Genomic DNA, 14,506 nt, shown 5'->3' on the forward strand with positions numbered 1-14,506 from the left:
CTAGGTCAATATGAGGAAAGAACGAAAAAGTTTCTATTTTGATGGTGTTCTGTCAGTCAGATAAAGTTATCTTTTAGATAGTGCTCTTAATTGCTTTGAATCACATTCTGACACTATAGTAATCTCAAACTTTATTGTTCCTTTTAGAATTCCTTTAGGAATGTAGAGATTCACGGATATGCTTCTAGGGGTAGCTAAGATCAGAATCTCCTGGGGAATTTGCCTTAATAAACTGAATTTCCTTGCAATCAGCTTTTTAAAAATGGCAGGATTTTACAGCGTCTCTCATTTCCTTTCCAACACCCGTGAAATTTGGAAGTGTCAATGGGAAACTAAATCCATGCAATGAAAGAGGCATCTAAGGATTTGCTGACAATAACGAGGGCCAGGAGAATTAAAAGAAAGTAAGTACTTGAATGAAGTAAACAAACAGTAATCTGCTTAAGAAATTCTCTGCCCTCTCCCATGCCAGAAAGCTTGAAGAGATTTCAACCCTGACCAGGGATCTGCACTATAAAAATTCTAAATGATGGGCATTTCCATTAGAAAGACTACAGGAAGGATGCCTGGGTGGCTCAGCGGTTGAGCGGTTGAGCGTCTGCCTTCATCTCAGGGCTGATCCCGGGGTCCGGGATGGGGTCCCACATGGGGCTCCTTGTGGGGAGCCTGCTTCTCCCTCTGCCTATGTCTCTGCCTCTCTCTCTGTGCCTCTCATAAATAAATTTTAAAAATCCTTAGGAAATAAAAAAAAAGACTATAGGAAATACATCCTTATCTTCTAATTCAAAACCTCAGGCATGGATTGATAATCTTAGGTGGAATGTCTGGTGAAAAGAAGAACAACATCCACCAAGGCAGTGGCAGGACCTGGTTTGGCTCCAGGCCCACCTGTGACTAGCTGGACAGCAAAGACAACATCTTTGCACCACAGCCTCCTTCTCTGTAAAGTGAGAATAACGTCACCCATCTTGTAAGTTACATAAGCCCCGCAGGGGGTCTAGCGAGAAGCATCCAGTGAGCGTGCTCTTAATGTCCACTGCTTTCCCTCTTTGAGGGTCCAGGTAACACGTTACTGCATTCAAAGAAGCCTTTGCCGACTTTAATTCTGCTCCCTGCCTGGGACCCCTGAAGAACCTGAACAGATTCCAGACAGAAAAGGAAAGGGACAGAGAAAAGGAATTTTAAGTAGAGGATGGTGACAGGGGCTAAAATGGTAAAAGAAGTAGGAAATTTAGAAGAGTAAGGCCAGAATACCTGGAGCCTAAAGAAGATAGGTCGAAAGGTAGGTTCTAGGAAATCGTGTTACCATTTTTATAGTATCCTGTACAAACTAAGCATTCGATAAATGAGAGTGGTTTATCCACCAAATTCACGTCACGTGCACTGCACAGACCCCCATCCTCCTTGGGAGGTGCTGTGGAGGGAAGGGCCTGGAGGCAGAAAGGAGCTTTGGTACCACTCTGGGTCTGAGTCACCATGCGCTGGGATGACAGGGAGAGGGATGGAAATGCAATCCCAACTCGATCTTTCTAGAGACAGAATCTACACAACTTGACAACTGATCACAAGTTGTGGGTATAAAGGGGAAGAGGAACTAAGTAAGTCTAATTTTAAGCCTGATGGTCTAGGACAGTAGTTCCCAACCAGAGGCGAATGTGCCCCTCAAAGACACTTGGCAATGTGTGGAGATGGTTTTGGGTGTGTGACTTTGGGCGAGGGGGGACAATGCTACTGGCATCCGGTGGGTAGAGGCCAGGGACGCTGCCAAATATCATACGGTGCACAGAACCACCTCCACTGCAAAGAATGATCCCCCTCCCCATGCCAGTGGTGCCCCCTCTCCTGAACAGGGAGACTGAGGATGACTTAGCAGAAATAGTCAGGAGGAACAACTAGTTTGGAAAGCACGCAAACTTAGTTTTAAGTAAATGGAATTGGAAGCACTAGAACATCCAGATGGACAAACAGGTCAAGCAGGCACCTGAACATGTTAGGTTCAAGTTAAACGAAGTGTGTATGTGTGGATCTACAACAGGGGTTGGCAAACATTTCTGTAACAGGGGCCAGGCAATAAGTAATGTTCAAGACAGAGCTGGGGTCAGCAGTAAGCATGTGCTTACTATGTATTTGCAGCTCTGAATGAGAAAACTGTCCTCTGTGTCATCAGTGATGGTGGATGGTTTGCACCTAGGCTCTTGAGGGAGTCCCAGCCCACACACAAACAACTTCTTCGGCAGTCTTCCTCAACAGAAGTCGCCATCCCCTTGTGCCATGTTTGGTCTTACTAAGAACTTCCCTGGGTGCAGTGACTAGTGTTCACAAGTCAAACAACTGGCCCACACTTGACCATGGAGCATAAGTGGTATGGAAAGGCAGATTCCAGGTAGAATGAGGGGCCAGGCTCTACACACAACAGACATCAAAACCAGTCACCAGTAGTGGGGTGGGCACCGGGCCATTCTTCCTCAAAAGAGAGAGAAAGGAGAGTGCTACTCAACGGTGGGCCGCCTGCCTGGCCCAGAGCAAGTAACCTAGAGGCTAGCAAGAGGAGGAGGCCCAGAAATGGGGCAAGGATGGTAAGGAAGCATACTGCTAGGAGAACTGGTAGGCTCGGAGCAATGTGTCATTTTATGGTAGAGTCAGACTAGTGGGCCCCAAAGTGATTGGGATTATAAGTGGCCTGTTTTTTTCATGTACTTTATATTTAGTCATATTGTTTAAATTTAGTTGCATATTTATTTCAAAGGAGAGAAGAAAAGGAAAGCAAACAAAATGATTCTCAACGTAGATCTTCACATATGACAACAAATGATATCTTCATATATAACAACGAGACGTTAGTTTACCAGGAAAATTTTCAAAAACAAAGAGCCCACTTACTTGCCAGTTCAATGATTTCCATCCTCTCTCCATCAACATCCTGACCTACAAAACTTAAGTCGTTCTGCTCCAACTGACTGATCAGGCTTGGGTTCACCTAAAAAAACAAGAAATTAAATTAAGACTTTGGGCAGCAGAGCCATACAGACATATCAGCTTATGAAAATGTGCTCTGTCAACTTGAATACAATTTTCTTAAAAAATAAATAAAAGAAAATAAAAATAAAAAAAGAAAATGTCCTCCCATCAATTGGGTGGGGATTCCATTTCAGTGATGCTCTTTACTAGTAGTTAATTTCTATATCCCACCCCCAAAGCCTATTTTTAAACTCATGATGAACCTGAGAAACAGTCTAATCACAGCCCCTAAACCTGAGAGGCCCACCTTCTGTTGCTCAAAGATGAGATTCAAAAAGTAAGACTGTGACACAGATATTCTGACTTGGAACCTTGAGATTAGCTATTTATAGCCATCACCATATTTGCTTCTTCCCTTGAGTTATGTGTAATTAACTGTTTCTCCCCAAATCACAAATCTCCTTGAGGATTGAAACTGTCTTATTTCCCTTGTGACTAACCTCAATGCTTCCTTCACACATAGTTACATAAAAGCTCTAAGGTGATGCTTGGAGCAATTTTTCTGCATAGAATATTGGTAATAGGTGACAACTCTATGGCCTGGTGCACAGCTCCTTCCCTCACTCATTGCATCCCTAGTCCTTTCCCAAACTTTATAGTTTCTCCTTCACAGAAAACACTAACTCATCTAAAATCAAAGTGGGGTCCCGCCTGTCCTCCTCAATCTTAACCCCATATGTTTTTATCTTTTTAACATTAGGCTAATTCTCACAATTTATAATTATTTTTCCTTTTTTCAACAGTTTTATTGAGATATAATTCACATACCATCCAATTCACCCACTAACAGTGTACAAAACTCAATGGTTTTTAGCACATTCACAGAGGATTTCAGCCGTTGCTACAATCAATCCAGGAATATGCCCTATCTCCTCTAACCAACATCCCCTAATCCCCTCATCACCTCCCCATCAGCCCTAGGCAACCACTAATCTACATTCTGTCTCTTCAGATTTGTCTGTTCTGGGCATTTCATGGTAATGGAACCATACAGTATGTAATCTTTTATGACTGGCTTCTTTCACTTAGCTAATGTGTTTTAGGTTCGTCTCTATAGTAGCATGTATCAATATTTCATTTCCTTTTATTATCAAATAATTTCACTGCATGGATAAACCACACTTCATTTACCCATTCATCAGTTGATGGACATTTGGGGTGTTTCTGCCTTTTTTTTTTTTTTTAGCTATTATTTTATTTTATTATTTTTAGCTATTTTTATTTTTTAGCTATTATTATTTTTTTAGCTAATGTTGCTTTGACCATTTGTATATAAGTTGTGTGCATGCACGTTTTCATTTCTCTTGGGTTATATATCTAAGTATGGAATTACTGGGTCACATGGTAACTCTAACTTTAACTTTTTGAGGAGCTGCTAAATGATATTCCAAACTGGCCACACCATTTTACGTTCCTACCAACAGCGTGTCTTTACCAACACTTGTTATTGTCTGTCTTTTTTTTTTTTTTTAATTGTCTGTCTTTTGATTGTAGCCATCCTAGTAGGTATGAGGTGGTATTTCTTAGTGGCTTTGACTTGCATTTCCGTGATGATGTGTGACGTTGAACATCTTTTCATTTGCTTATTGGCCATTGGTATATCTTCTTTGGAGAGATGTCTATTCAGAATCTCTGCCATTATTTATTATTCAGTTGTAAGAATTCTTTATATATTCTTTTTTTTTAAGTTGTCTTTTTTTTAATTTTTATTTTATTTTATTTTATTTTATTTTATTATTTATGATAGGCACACAGTGAGAGAGAGAGAGGCAGAGACACAGGCAGAGGGAGAAGCAGGCTCCATGCACTGGGAGCCCGACGTGGGATTCGATCCCGGGTCTCCAGGATCGTGCCCTGGGCCAAAGGCAGGCGCTAAACTGCTGCGCCACCCAGGGATCCCTTTATATATTCTATATACAAGTACCTTGTCTGATATGTGATTTCACCTGTACTTATTTTATCTGTTATCTTATTTTTTGTCCTGTCCATTAGAATCCAAGCTCCTGAACAGGAGAGAGGCTGTGTGTGCCTTTCCCCCTTCCATCTCCAGTGCATATCAGATACAAAATAAATATGGAGGAATGGATGGCCACACAACCATGTGCACAGTAGTTCTTGGACCTTCTGGCTACCACCTGGGCAAAGCACCAGTTGGGCCAGTTCCCAATGGAAATAGGACCAAAAACGGCCTATACTCAGCAAATTGGTCTCTAATTGTAGTGACACCATTGGTAACCTACCCAGAATCAATTCCCATTGATCCTCCCTCAAAATAGAACCCTGGACTTTTTCCAGCATCTACTCCACCCCCACATGGCCCATGGGACACCATCTCCCCCATTCTCTCTCTTTTTTTTTAATATTTTACTTATTTATTCATGAGAAACACACAGAGAGAGGCAGAGACACAGGCAGAGGGAGAAGCAGACTCCATGCAGGGAGCCCGATGCGGGACTCAATCCTGTGATTATATGCCCTGAGCTGAAGGCAGACACTCAACCACTGAGCCACCAAGCATCCCATCTCCCCCATTCTAGAAGTTGGTCCTGCTAGTCTAAGCCAAACATCATAAACCTATTCCTCTTGGTTGATGAATGATACAAGAACCCAGGATTAATCCTGGTTTAGCTTTGCCCTTGCTATGGTTACCAGTTCATAGGAGGGCAGATAATTGTACTGATCCAATCAGACTGAAGAAAAACTTCCATGTCTAGGAGAGATAGATGCATGTTGCCTCAGCTGCTGCTGATAACCATCTTGCAACTAGGAGGGAGACCAGCCAAAGGGCAAGGCAAACACACAGAGAAAAGGCCAAGAGAATCCCACAGAAATTAGAAGCCCTGATCATACCATGCCTAGAGCCTGCCCAGCCTCTGAACTACCTATTAACTAACATAACAAATTTCCTTATTGTTGAGGCTGGTTTGAGTGAATAATGAGCAGGGATTTTGTTTCTTTCTAGCTGAGAGCATCATAATTGATACTCCATGGGAACCCTGGGTGGCACAGCGGTTTAGCGCCTGCCTTTGGCCCAGGGCGCGATCCTGGAGACCCAGGATCAAATCCCATGTCGGGCTCCCGGTGCATGGAGCCTGCTTCTCCCTCTGCCTGTGTCTCTGCCTCTCTCTCTGTGTGTGTGTGACTATCATAAATAAATAAAAATTAAAAAAAAATAATTGATACTCCAATAATCCTGGTATAGACAGTCTGCATTTTAGGGAACCTATGTTTCTCATGTGACAATCTCAACAATAACTCTTATTAATCATACAACACTAAGCCTCAAGCTCAATGTAGACTTCCAAAGAGGTTCCTAAACCAAGAATCCATTATGTGATAGCCAGAGATGCATCCCTATCCCGAGAGGCATATGGTTTAGAAGAGGCAAGTTCCCTTTTCCCAAACCTGCCAAAAAAAGGGCGGGAGGTTAAAAATAAGGACAATGACCCTATCTTAGTCTAGGAGACAACAGTTAGGGTAACCTAAACCCTGATACGTCCTGCGTGTGGATACTTAAGAGATTTTGCCTTTGAAAAGCCAAAAAGGACAGAGGGTCCCTGCCCCCACTTGCCCCCTCTGGTATTTTTGGCCTGACTCCCGAGCCCGATGGATACCACTGAGCTGGACACTTTTTCCAGAGGTCTATTTGTAATCACTGGAGTTCCTCGAACTAAGCATCTACATTCCACAGTAATTCAGTGTGTAGGCCATACCTCATACCGATGTCTGTGTCTTTCTTCTATAAAAGGAACATCACCATAAAGCTTCCCTGTAAAGATACAAGAGTGAAATTAATCCCAAGGTAATCAGCTTTGGAACCACATCCAGAGCATATGTGTGGAGGATGTCTCTTTGATCTCTAGCCATATGTCAGAGGCCTAAAAATTACCTGGACTCCAGACAGTAATCTAGATTTTCTTCTCTTACAGTACTGAACAGCAATAGCTTCTCTGAAACCCTGAAGCAATTCTCAAGTAAGCCATCACGACTGCATAAAGGGAAGCCCTCTGCTACACAAGTCCACCGTGGAGTCCAACAGACATGCCCTCCTTTCCTACACCTGCCTGCAGTACTGAGAGATGGAGTAACGTCCGCACCACCGCTCCTATGCAGATTCCTAACAGGGCTCATATTACAAAGGAAGAAAATGAAACCAAAGGAATGGAAATGAAATGGAAGGACTTGCCCAAAGCCCCACCCCGCTAGCTGCACAGTTTGATCTTGAGCCCAGGCCCCCTCACACCTGGTCCATGCTTTCTCCACCACCCCAGCTGCTTCTGTGTACTGGCCAGATTGGTTTACACCCTGCCTTTAAAATATGCCTGTCCTTTGACTTTAAAAATTCGACCTCTATGAATTTACCCCAGCAAATAGAAACAAAGACAGTTTACCACAAAGATGTGCACTACTTCATTACTTAACAGCGAACAATTGGAAACAGGCTGAGCAGCAGGACTAGAGGACTGCTAGGTTAAATGAGAGCACATCTACATCAAGGATTCTTTTTTTTTTTTTTTACACCAATGACTCATTCTTTTTTTTTTTTTTAAGATTTTCTTTTATTGGGGATCCCTGGGTGGCGCAGTGGTTTGGCACCTGCCTTTGGCCCAGGGCGCGATCCTGGAGACCCGGGATCGAATCCCCACATCGGGCTCCCGGTGCATGGAGCCTGCTTCTCCCTCTGCCTAGGTCTCTGCCTCTCTCTCTCTCTCTCTCTCTGTGACTATCATAAATAAATAAAAAATTAAAAAAAAAAAGATTTTCTTTTATTTATTCATGAGAGACATACAGAGAGAGAGGCAGATACACAGGCAGAGGGAGAAGCAGGCTCCATGCAGGGAGCCCGACATGAGACTCGATCCAGGGTCTCCAGGATCACGCCCTGAGCCAAAGGCAGGCGCTCAACCGCTGAGCCACCCAGGCGTCCCAGACACCAAGGATTCTTAACCAGGAGTGCGTGGCTGATGATCGTGTGTTGCTAAAACATGCCCGTGTCACTGTGGGTGTTGCAGCCCAGAGTGGCACGTTGGGCATGACCTCTTTGGCAACAGGCACGGCAATGACTGGGCTGTCCAGTGACTGCAGTGTCAGGTGGATAGGAATGGCGGCCGTCACAGGACCCCTCTCAAGAATAGGCCCCACTGGATCACGTGGGAAAGCAGGATGCCACTACCATCACGTGGGTGATGGCACTGGAGCAATGGGAGGGGCCAACAGCCATTCCCTCAGCACCAGCCCTCATGACGCAGACCCCTGGCACACACCCAAGGGAGGAGAAGACCTGCCAACGGCGCTGGAACTCATCGTCCAACTCCAACAGAATCAGCAGCCGTGCTTGGATCAGTAGGCAGGGGATTATCAGACTATAAGATGTCACAAGGCTGAGGAGCAGGATGTTTCAACCAAGAGAGACCAAATGCTTCGTATCTCCTTTGAGCTTTTGACTTGGATAAAGCGCACCCCGATTATGCTCTCATATGACCCCATATGATCATTGATCACGACTGAACTTCTATTTTGCAATTTTGTCCATATAGACACAGCTCTTTGGGGATAATGTTAATAACAGTGAATATTTACCACATGCATTTGAGAAAAATTGGAAATATTGGGGACGGGGAGCTACTCTGGGAGAGCTCTAACATGCCACTGAAAGGGGGGTCATTCAAGACTAAGCCTTTGTTCTCAAACTATTGGTTCATAAAAATGAAAGGAAAAAATGGAAACTAAAAGCACAATAATGTCCCACTGGAAAAAACAGAAGCATATGTATCATTGTGAAGCTACAAGAAAAATCATTTGAAAGCTCTGGACTAGGGACGCCTGGGTGTCTCAGCGGCTGAATATCTGCCTTTGGCCCAGGGCGTGATCCTGGGGTCCCTGGTCCCCTGCAGGGAGCCTGCTTCTCCCTCTGCCTGTGTCTCTGCCTCTCTCTCTCTCTCTGTGTGTCTCTCATGAATAAATAAATAAAATCTTAAAAAAAAAAAAAAAAAAAAAAAGCTCTGGACCTAAATTTGAGAGGATCCTGATTCCCTTATGACCTCTGACTTTGTGACTGAGCTTTTCTTCCTATGGTCCAAAACTTCTCTGTTTTCTCCATTACAATGGATGAGTAAGAAATCCAACAGTAGCCTGCCAATATTAACAGATGGTGAAAAAAATAACAAACATCTCCAAATTAGGATATAAGGAATTCTATCTTTGAGTCATCAGGACTAGCAGGATATGGTACAACATTTTGAAACTGTATGGCCTGTGCAAACTGCCTGACTTAAGGCAAATTTGGGGTTTCCTAAGATATCTCAAAGGTGACAGGAAGATAGGGGTGGTGTAGTGACTCTGGAACCAGACTACCTGGCTCTAAATTGCACTACACCATTTAAAGGATGTGTGGCTTGGGCAAATTATTTCACCTCTCTGCCTCAGCTTTTTCATCTGTAAGATGGGCATTATGATAGTCTTACTTCATAGAGTTGTTGTAAGGATTAAACAAAGCACTTGGGACACCTGGGAGGCTCAGTCTGTTGGGCATTTGCCTTCGGCTCAGGTCATGATCCCAAAGTCCTGGGATCGAATCCCGCATTGGGCTCCCTGCTGAGCAGGGAGCCTGCATCTCCCTCTCCCTCTGCTGCTCCCACTACTTGTGCTCTCTCTCTCTCGGTCAAATAAATAAATAAAATCTTGAAAGAAAGAACGAACTTAGAACAGTAAGTAAACCATGTGATTGCTATTGTTATCTCTAGACTATGAAACCTAAGTGGAAAGAATGGAAGCCAGAACATAAGCTCTAGAAGATAATGGACAAGGACCCAAGCCCTCAATTCTTGCAACCAGTGTCAACTACTTGCTACATAAGCAAGTAGTCAATAAATATTTCTCTAATGAAAAAAATATATATTTCTCTAATGAATGGAGGAGCATTCTCTCTTTCTCCCCCATATATATATATATGGTATATAATGAAACATGTTTTCAGAACTTTGGAAATATTGTTTTGTGCACTCAATTTCTTACCCGATCACATATATGTATCTGTCAAGAATGAATTTACAAAACTAATCTATTGCCATATCCATGAAAAAAATTTTAAATTTCCTTTATAACTATATGTTGAGAATCAGCTCAGAATGTGACTAGTCCAATTTTATTTGAAAACACCTTAAAAACAAATAAAACCAAGAATGCTCATTCCGGGGCTCTGGCCCCAGGAATTCTGATTTGGTTACTCTCAGGAGAGTACCTGGGCATGTGGTTTTTTACAAAGCACCACCAGTGACTCCCTGTGCATTCCGAATTAGGAGCCACAGATCCACACTGTGGCTGAAAGTGCTTTAGGTGGACAATCAGTGACAAGTCAAGACACGAGCTGCTACTGAACGTAGGGCATCTCTAGGTGTGGAGTGAGAGGACTGAGGGATAGACCCACCATGTTGTGAGGAGTGGTTCTTTGGATGGATTTATCAAGCACACGTGCCATGAGATGATCTTAGGCATGGGCGAAATCCTGAACAAAACGACACAGTCTTCTTTCTATCCTAGTCTTTCTCGAGACAAAATCAAATGCAACAAAGATTAACTGCGCACAAGCTTAATGTTCACTTAAGAATCAAGTGGTGGAAAAAACAACAACAACAAAAAAAGGATCAAGTGGGGGAAACTTCAAAAAAGAAAGAAAAAGAAAGAAAGAAAGAAAAAAGAAAGAAAGAAAGAAAGAAAGAAAGAAAGAAAGAAAGAAAGAAAGAAAAAAGAAAGAAAGAAAGGAAAGAAAGAAAGAAAGAAAGAAAGAAAGAAAGAAAGAAAGAAAGAAAGAAAAAGGGAAAGGGAAAGGAAAGGAACAGAAAAGAAAAAAAGAAAAGAAAAGAAAAGAAAAGAAAAGAAAAGAAAAGAAAGAAAAAGAAAAAAAGTAAGGGGTGGGGGTTGCCGCCTGGGTGGCTCAGTCAGTTAAGTGGCTGCCTTTGGCTCGGGTCAGGATCCCAGGGTCCTGGGATCGAGCACCTTGTAGGGCTCCCTGCTCAGCAGGGGATCTGCTTCTCCCTCTCCCCCTGCTATTTCCCCTGCTCGTGCTCTCTCTCTCTCAGATAAATAAGTAAAATATTTTGAAAAATGAAAAATAAAAAATAAAAATAAAAGAAGCGAGTGTCAGCAAAGCTTTAAAGAAAGGCAACTGATAGAAGTCTCGGGATCTATAAAATGCCCCCAATGTAAGCAGCAAGACACCAATACTGTGTACAATAGGGTTCTGAGAAACAAAAACACTGCAAATTCCCTCCATCTCCTTCTCTAATTTGCTTATTCTGTCTCATACATGATATATTTTGAACCCACGCACATGATGTATTTTTAACCCACGCACGGTCCTGTCCACCCCCACCCACCTATTAGTAATGCTAGCAACTGAATGTGATTTACTTTTCTCTCCTTTTCAGAGCCAAAATCTCCCCTTCAAAAAGCTATAGAAAGCTAACAGGCAGAAGCAACCCAAATGTCCAGGGACAGAAACTGGATGAACAAAAATGGTCCATCCACACAATGGAATATTATTCAGCCTTCAATAGGAAGGAAATCCTAACCATGCTACAACATGGATAAACCTTGAGGGCATTATACGAAGTGAAATACGCCAGTCAAAAAAAAAGACAAATACTGGATGATTCCATTTATACAGGGTCCTTAAAGTAGTCAAATTCATAGAGACAGAGAGCAGAATGCTGGTTGCCAAGGGCTGCAGCGCGGGGAATAGAAAGTTGTTAAATGGTTGCAGAGTTTCAGTTTTGCAAGATGAAAAAGTTCTGGAGACTGGTTGCACAGCAACGTAAATATGCTTAACACTACTGAATTGTATGCTTAATTAAACATGGTTAGGAGAGTAAATTTGATGGGTTTTTTTGTTTAAAGATTTTTATTTATTTATTCATAAGAGAGACAGAGAGAGACAGAGAGAGAGAGGCAGAGACACAGGCAGAGAGAGAAGCAGGCTCCATGCAGGGAACCCAATGTAGGACTCGATCCCGGGTCCCCAGAACCACGCCCTGGGCCCAAGGCAGGTGCTCAACCGCTAAGCCACCCAGGGATCCCCACAATTAAAATTTTTTAAAGTAGGGGCACCTGGGTGGCTCAGTGGTTGAACGTCTGCCTTCAACTCAGAGCCTGATCCCAGGGTCCCAGGATCGATTCCTGCATCAGGCTCCCTGCGTGGAGCCTGCTTCTCCCTCTGCCTGTGTCTCTGCCTCTCTCTCTCTCTCTCTCTCTCTCTCTCTCTGTCTCAAGAATAAAAGAATAAAATCTTTTTTACAAAATTTAAAAAGTAAAAGTTATACAGCCCCATTCCTGCCCCCACCACTCCCTCTTCCCTGACTTACCCTTCATGCAAACCTCCCATCCACATCCTTTGCAACTTGGCTTTCGCTCCTGTTATTTTACAGAACTGCTCTCGAAACCCCAGCAGAGGGGTCTTCAGTTGGGACCTGAGTAACTCCTCCTTTCCCCATCGGTGACCTCTGCTCCTCTGTGCGTCCTCCCTGCCCCATGTACTAGCTCTTCATTCTCAACTGGGACACTTGCTCAGAATTGTACCCTCCCTTTTTCCCCCACTTTCACTCCTGAAAGCCATCACCCACATGCTGTTGACTCCCATTTTGCATCTTCTGATCCTTATCTTTCACCTGGGCTCCACATTTCCTACTTCCAGGGGACTAGAAGAAATCATCCAGGGCAGGCACAAAAGGTAAGATCATTCACTACCTGATGGGCTCTGTTCCCTCTTTCCCCTCGGCAGAAGTGCCTTGCCTTTGCCCAAACATCTTTTAACTGCTGCACCAATGTCTTCATTTGACCCACTTTTAAGACTCCCCTGAACCGTGCCCTGTGCTAATTAAGCACTAGAAGGGCTAGAGTTCTCTCCATTATGTGCAATGGGTTTGCCAGTATTTGTCCATCTCAGAGATAGGCTGCCCAGGGTATGGATATTTGGTGTATTTGGCTCGCATGGTGTTGGCAAACACACTGTTTTAAAGCTTTGAGTAAGTTGCCAACATTTAGAAACCAGGAGATTTCTTATAAAACTCCAGGTTTCAGGCAGCCCGGGTGGCTCAGCAGTTTAGCACCGCCTTCAGCCCAGGGCCTGATCCTGGAGACCCGGGATCAAGTCCCACGTCGGGCTCCCTGCATGGAGCCTGCTTCTTCCTCTGCCTGTGTCTCTGCTTCTCTCTCTGTGTCTCTCGTGAATAAATAAATAAAATCTTAAAAAAAAAAAAAAAAACCCTCCAGGTTTCCAGAATCTCCTGAAAATTTAGAAGACTGATGATAGTGAATCCACAGTTCTTCATGCAACTATCAGTTTTAGCAGTTAGTTGCTACTTTGATGGGTCAAGTGCTGGTCAATTTGCCCCAGTCCCCACCACTCCCTATCACCCGGGTAACTCTAAGGCCTGATGTAGCTGCCACTGAGTGTTGAGCTTAAGCTGTGGCATTTCTTACATCTGCCTGTTCAACTCGTTTACATTCCCAAGCCCAGTCCCACTGGCCCAGCTGCTCAGTCTGATGTTGATTCAGTGCATGCGTCCCTCCTCAAGCCAAGCATGTGGTTGCAGATTGGCTTTCAGAAGCCAGAGGTGGGGTGTTCACTTTCTGCACCCCCTGCTCTTCTCCCCCAAAACCCCCCTCCTGAAATCTGTGGAGTTCAGTCTTGGGGATCTCAGCACGAGGCAGCTTTGAGCTCTGAGAGTTGTTTGGGTCTTTCTATTCCCTCTTTAATTAAGGTCCAGCTGTTTGGTATAGGGAGGGGGTTAAGAGTTCAGGCTCAGACATCAGCTGAGTGAGTTTCTAACAAATGACTTGGGCTGGCTAAGATGCCTCTCTCTGTCTCATGCAAAATGTGACCCGGTCCTGGGGGTGTTGAAAGGAATAACTGAAACAATGTGCAGAACGTCCTCATCACTGATGCTTAGAAAGTGCACAGTCGGGACCAACCACTATCTTTCTTCTTTATTTATTACTTTTGGATTTTGGTATACTGTTTCTTCAGTTTTTTTGTTTTTGGGGTTTTAAAGATTTTATTTATTTATTCCTGAGAGACACGAGAGAGGCAGAGACATAGGCAGAGGGAGAAGCAGGCTCCATGCAGGGAGCCCAATGTGGGACTCGATCCCAGGACGCCGGGATCACGCCCTGAGCCAAAGGCAGATGTTCAACCACTGAGCCACCCAGATGCCCCCATTTCTTCAATTTTTATAAAACATCTCATTTCTTTTAAGCCTCTAAACTCCTCCTCTTCCCCTAATTTTATTTTTCATGATCTGCTTTTATCTCAATTTGCTATATAAAAATGCTAATTTTCTATTTTTAAAATGTGAATCCTTGCCTTTAACTCTACATTACAGTGCTACATTCTTTTCATTGCTTGTATCTCTTTCCCCCACCCTGACTTAGTATTCTTATCCCATTTTTAGCATCTCTTTTCTTAGATTTTTTTGTATGCTTCTCCTAGTCC

The 14,506-nt window shown here is 43.5% G+C and overlaps 1 protein-coding gene across 4 annotated transcripts in view; it reads right to left on the reverse strand.

Moving 5' to 3' along the window:
* Positions 1–14,506, reverse strand: part of CTPS2 (CTP synthase 2) — a 105,212-nt gene that overhangs the window by 17,696 nt on the left and 73,010 nt on the right. For all 4 annotated transcript variants that reach the window (XM_025997526.2, XM_072744479.1, XM_072744480.1 and 1 more), the window contains exons 15-16: positions 6,732–6,787; positions 2,881–2,977 (exon numbers count right to left, since the gene is read on the reverse strand). In XM_025997526.2, the coding sequence (XP_025853311.1) occupies positions 2,881–2,977; positions 6,732–6,787 (153 nt within the window). The remainder of the gene's footprint in view (positions 1–2,880; positions 2,978–6,731; positions 6,788–14,506) is intronic.

Source organism: Vulpes vulpes, chromosome X, assembly GCF_048418805.1.
Source record: "Vulpes vulpes isolate BD-2025 chromosome X, VulVul3, whole genome shotgun sequence".
In the NCBI taxonomy this organism is placed as follows: Eukaryota; Metazoa; Chordata; class Mammalia; order Carnivora; family Canidae; genus Vulpes; species Vulpes vulpes.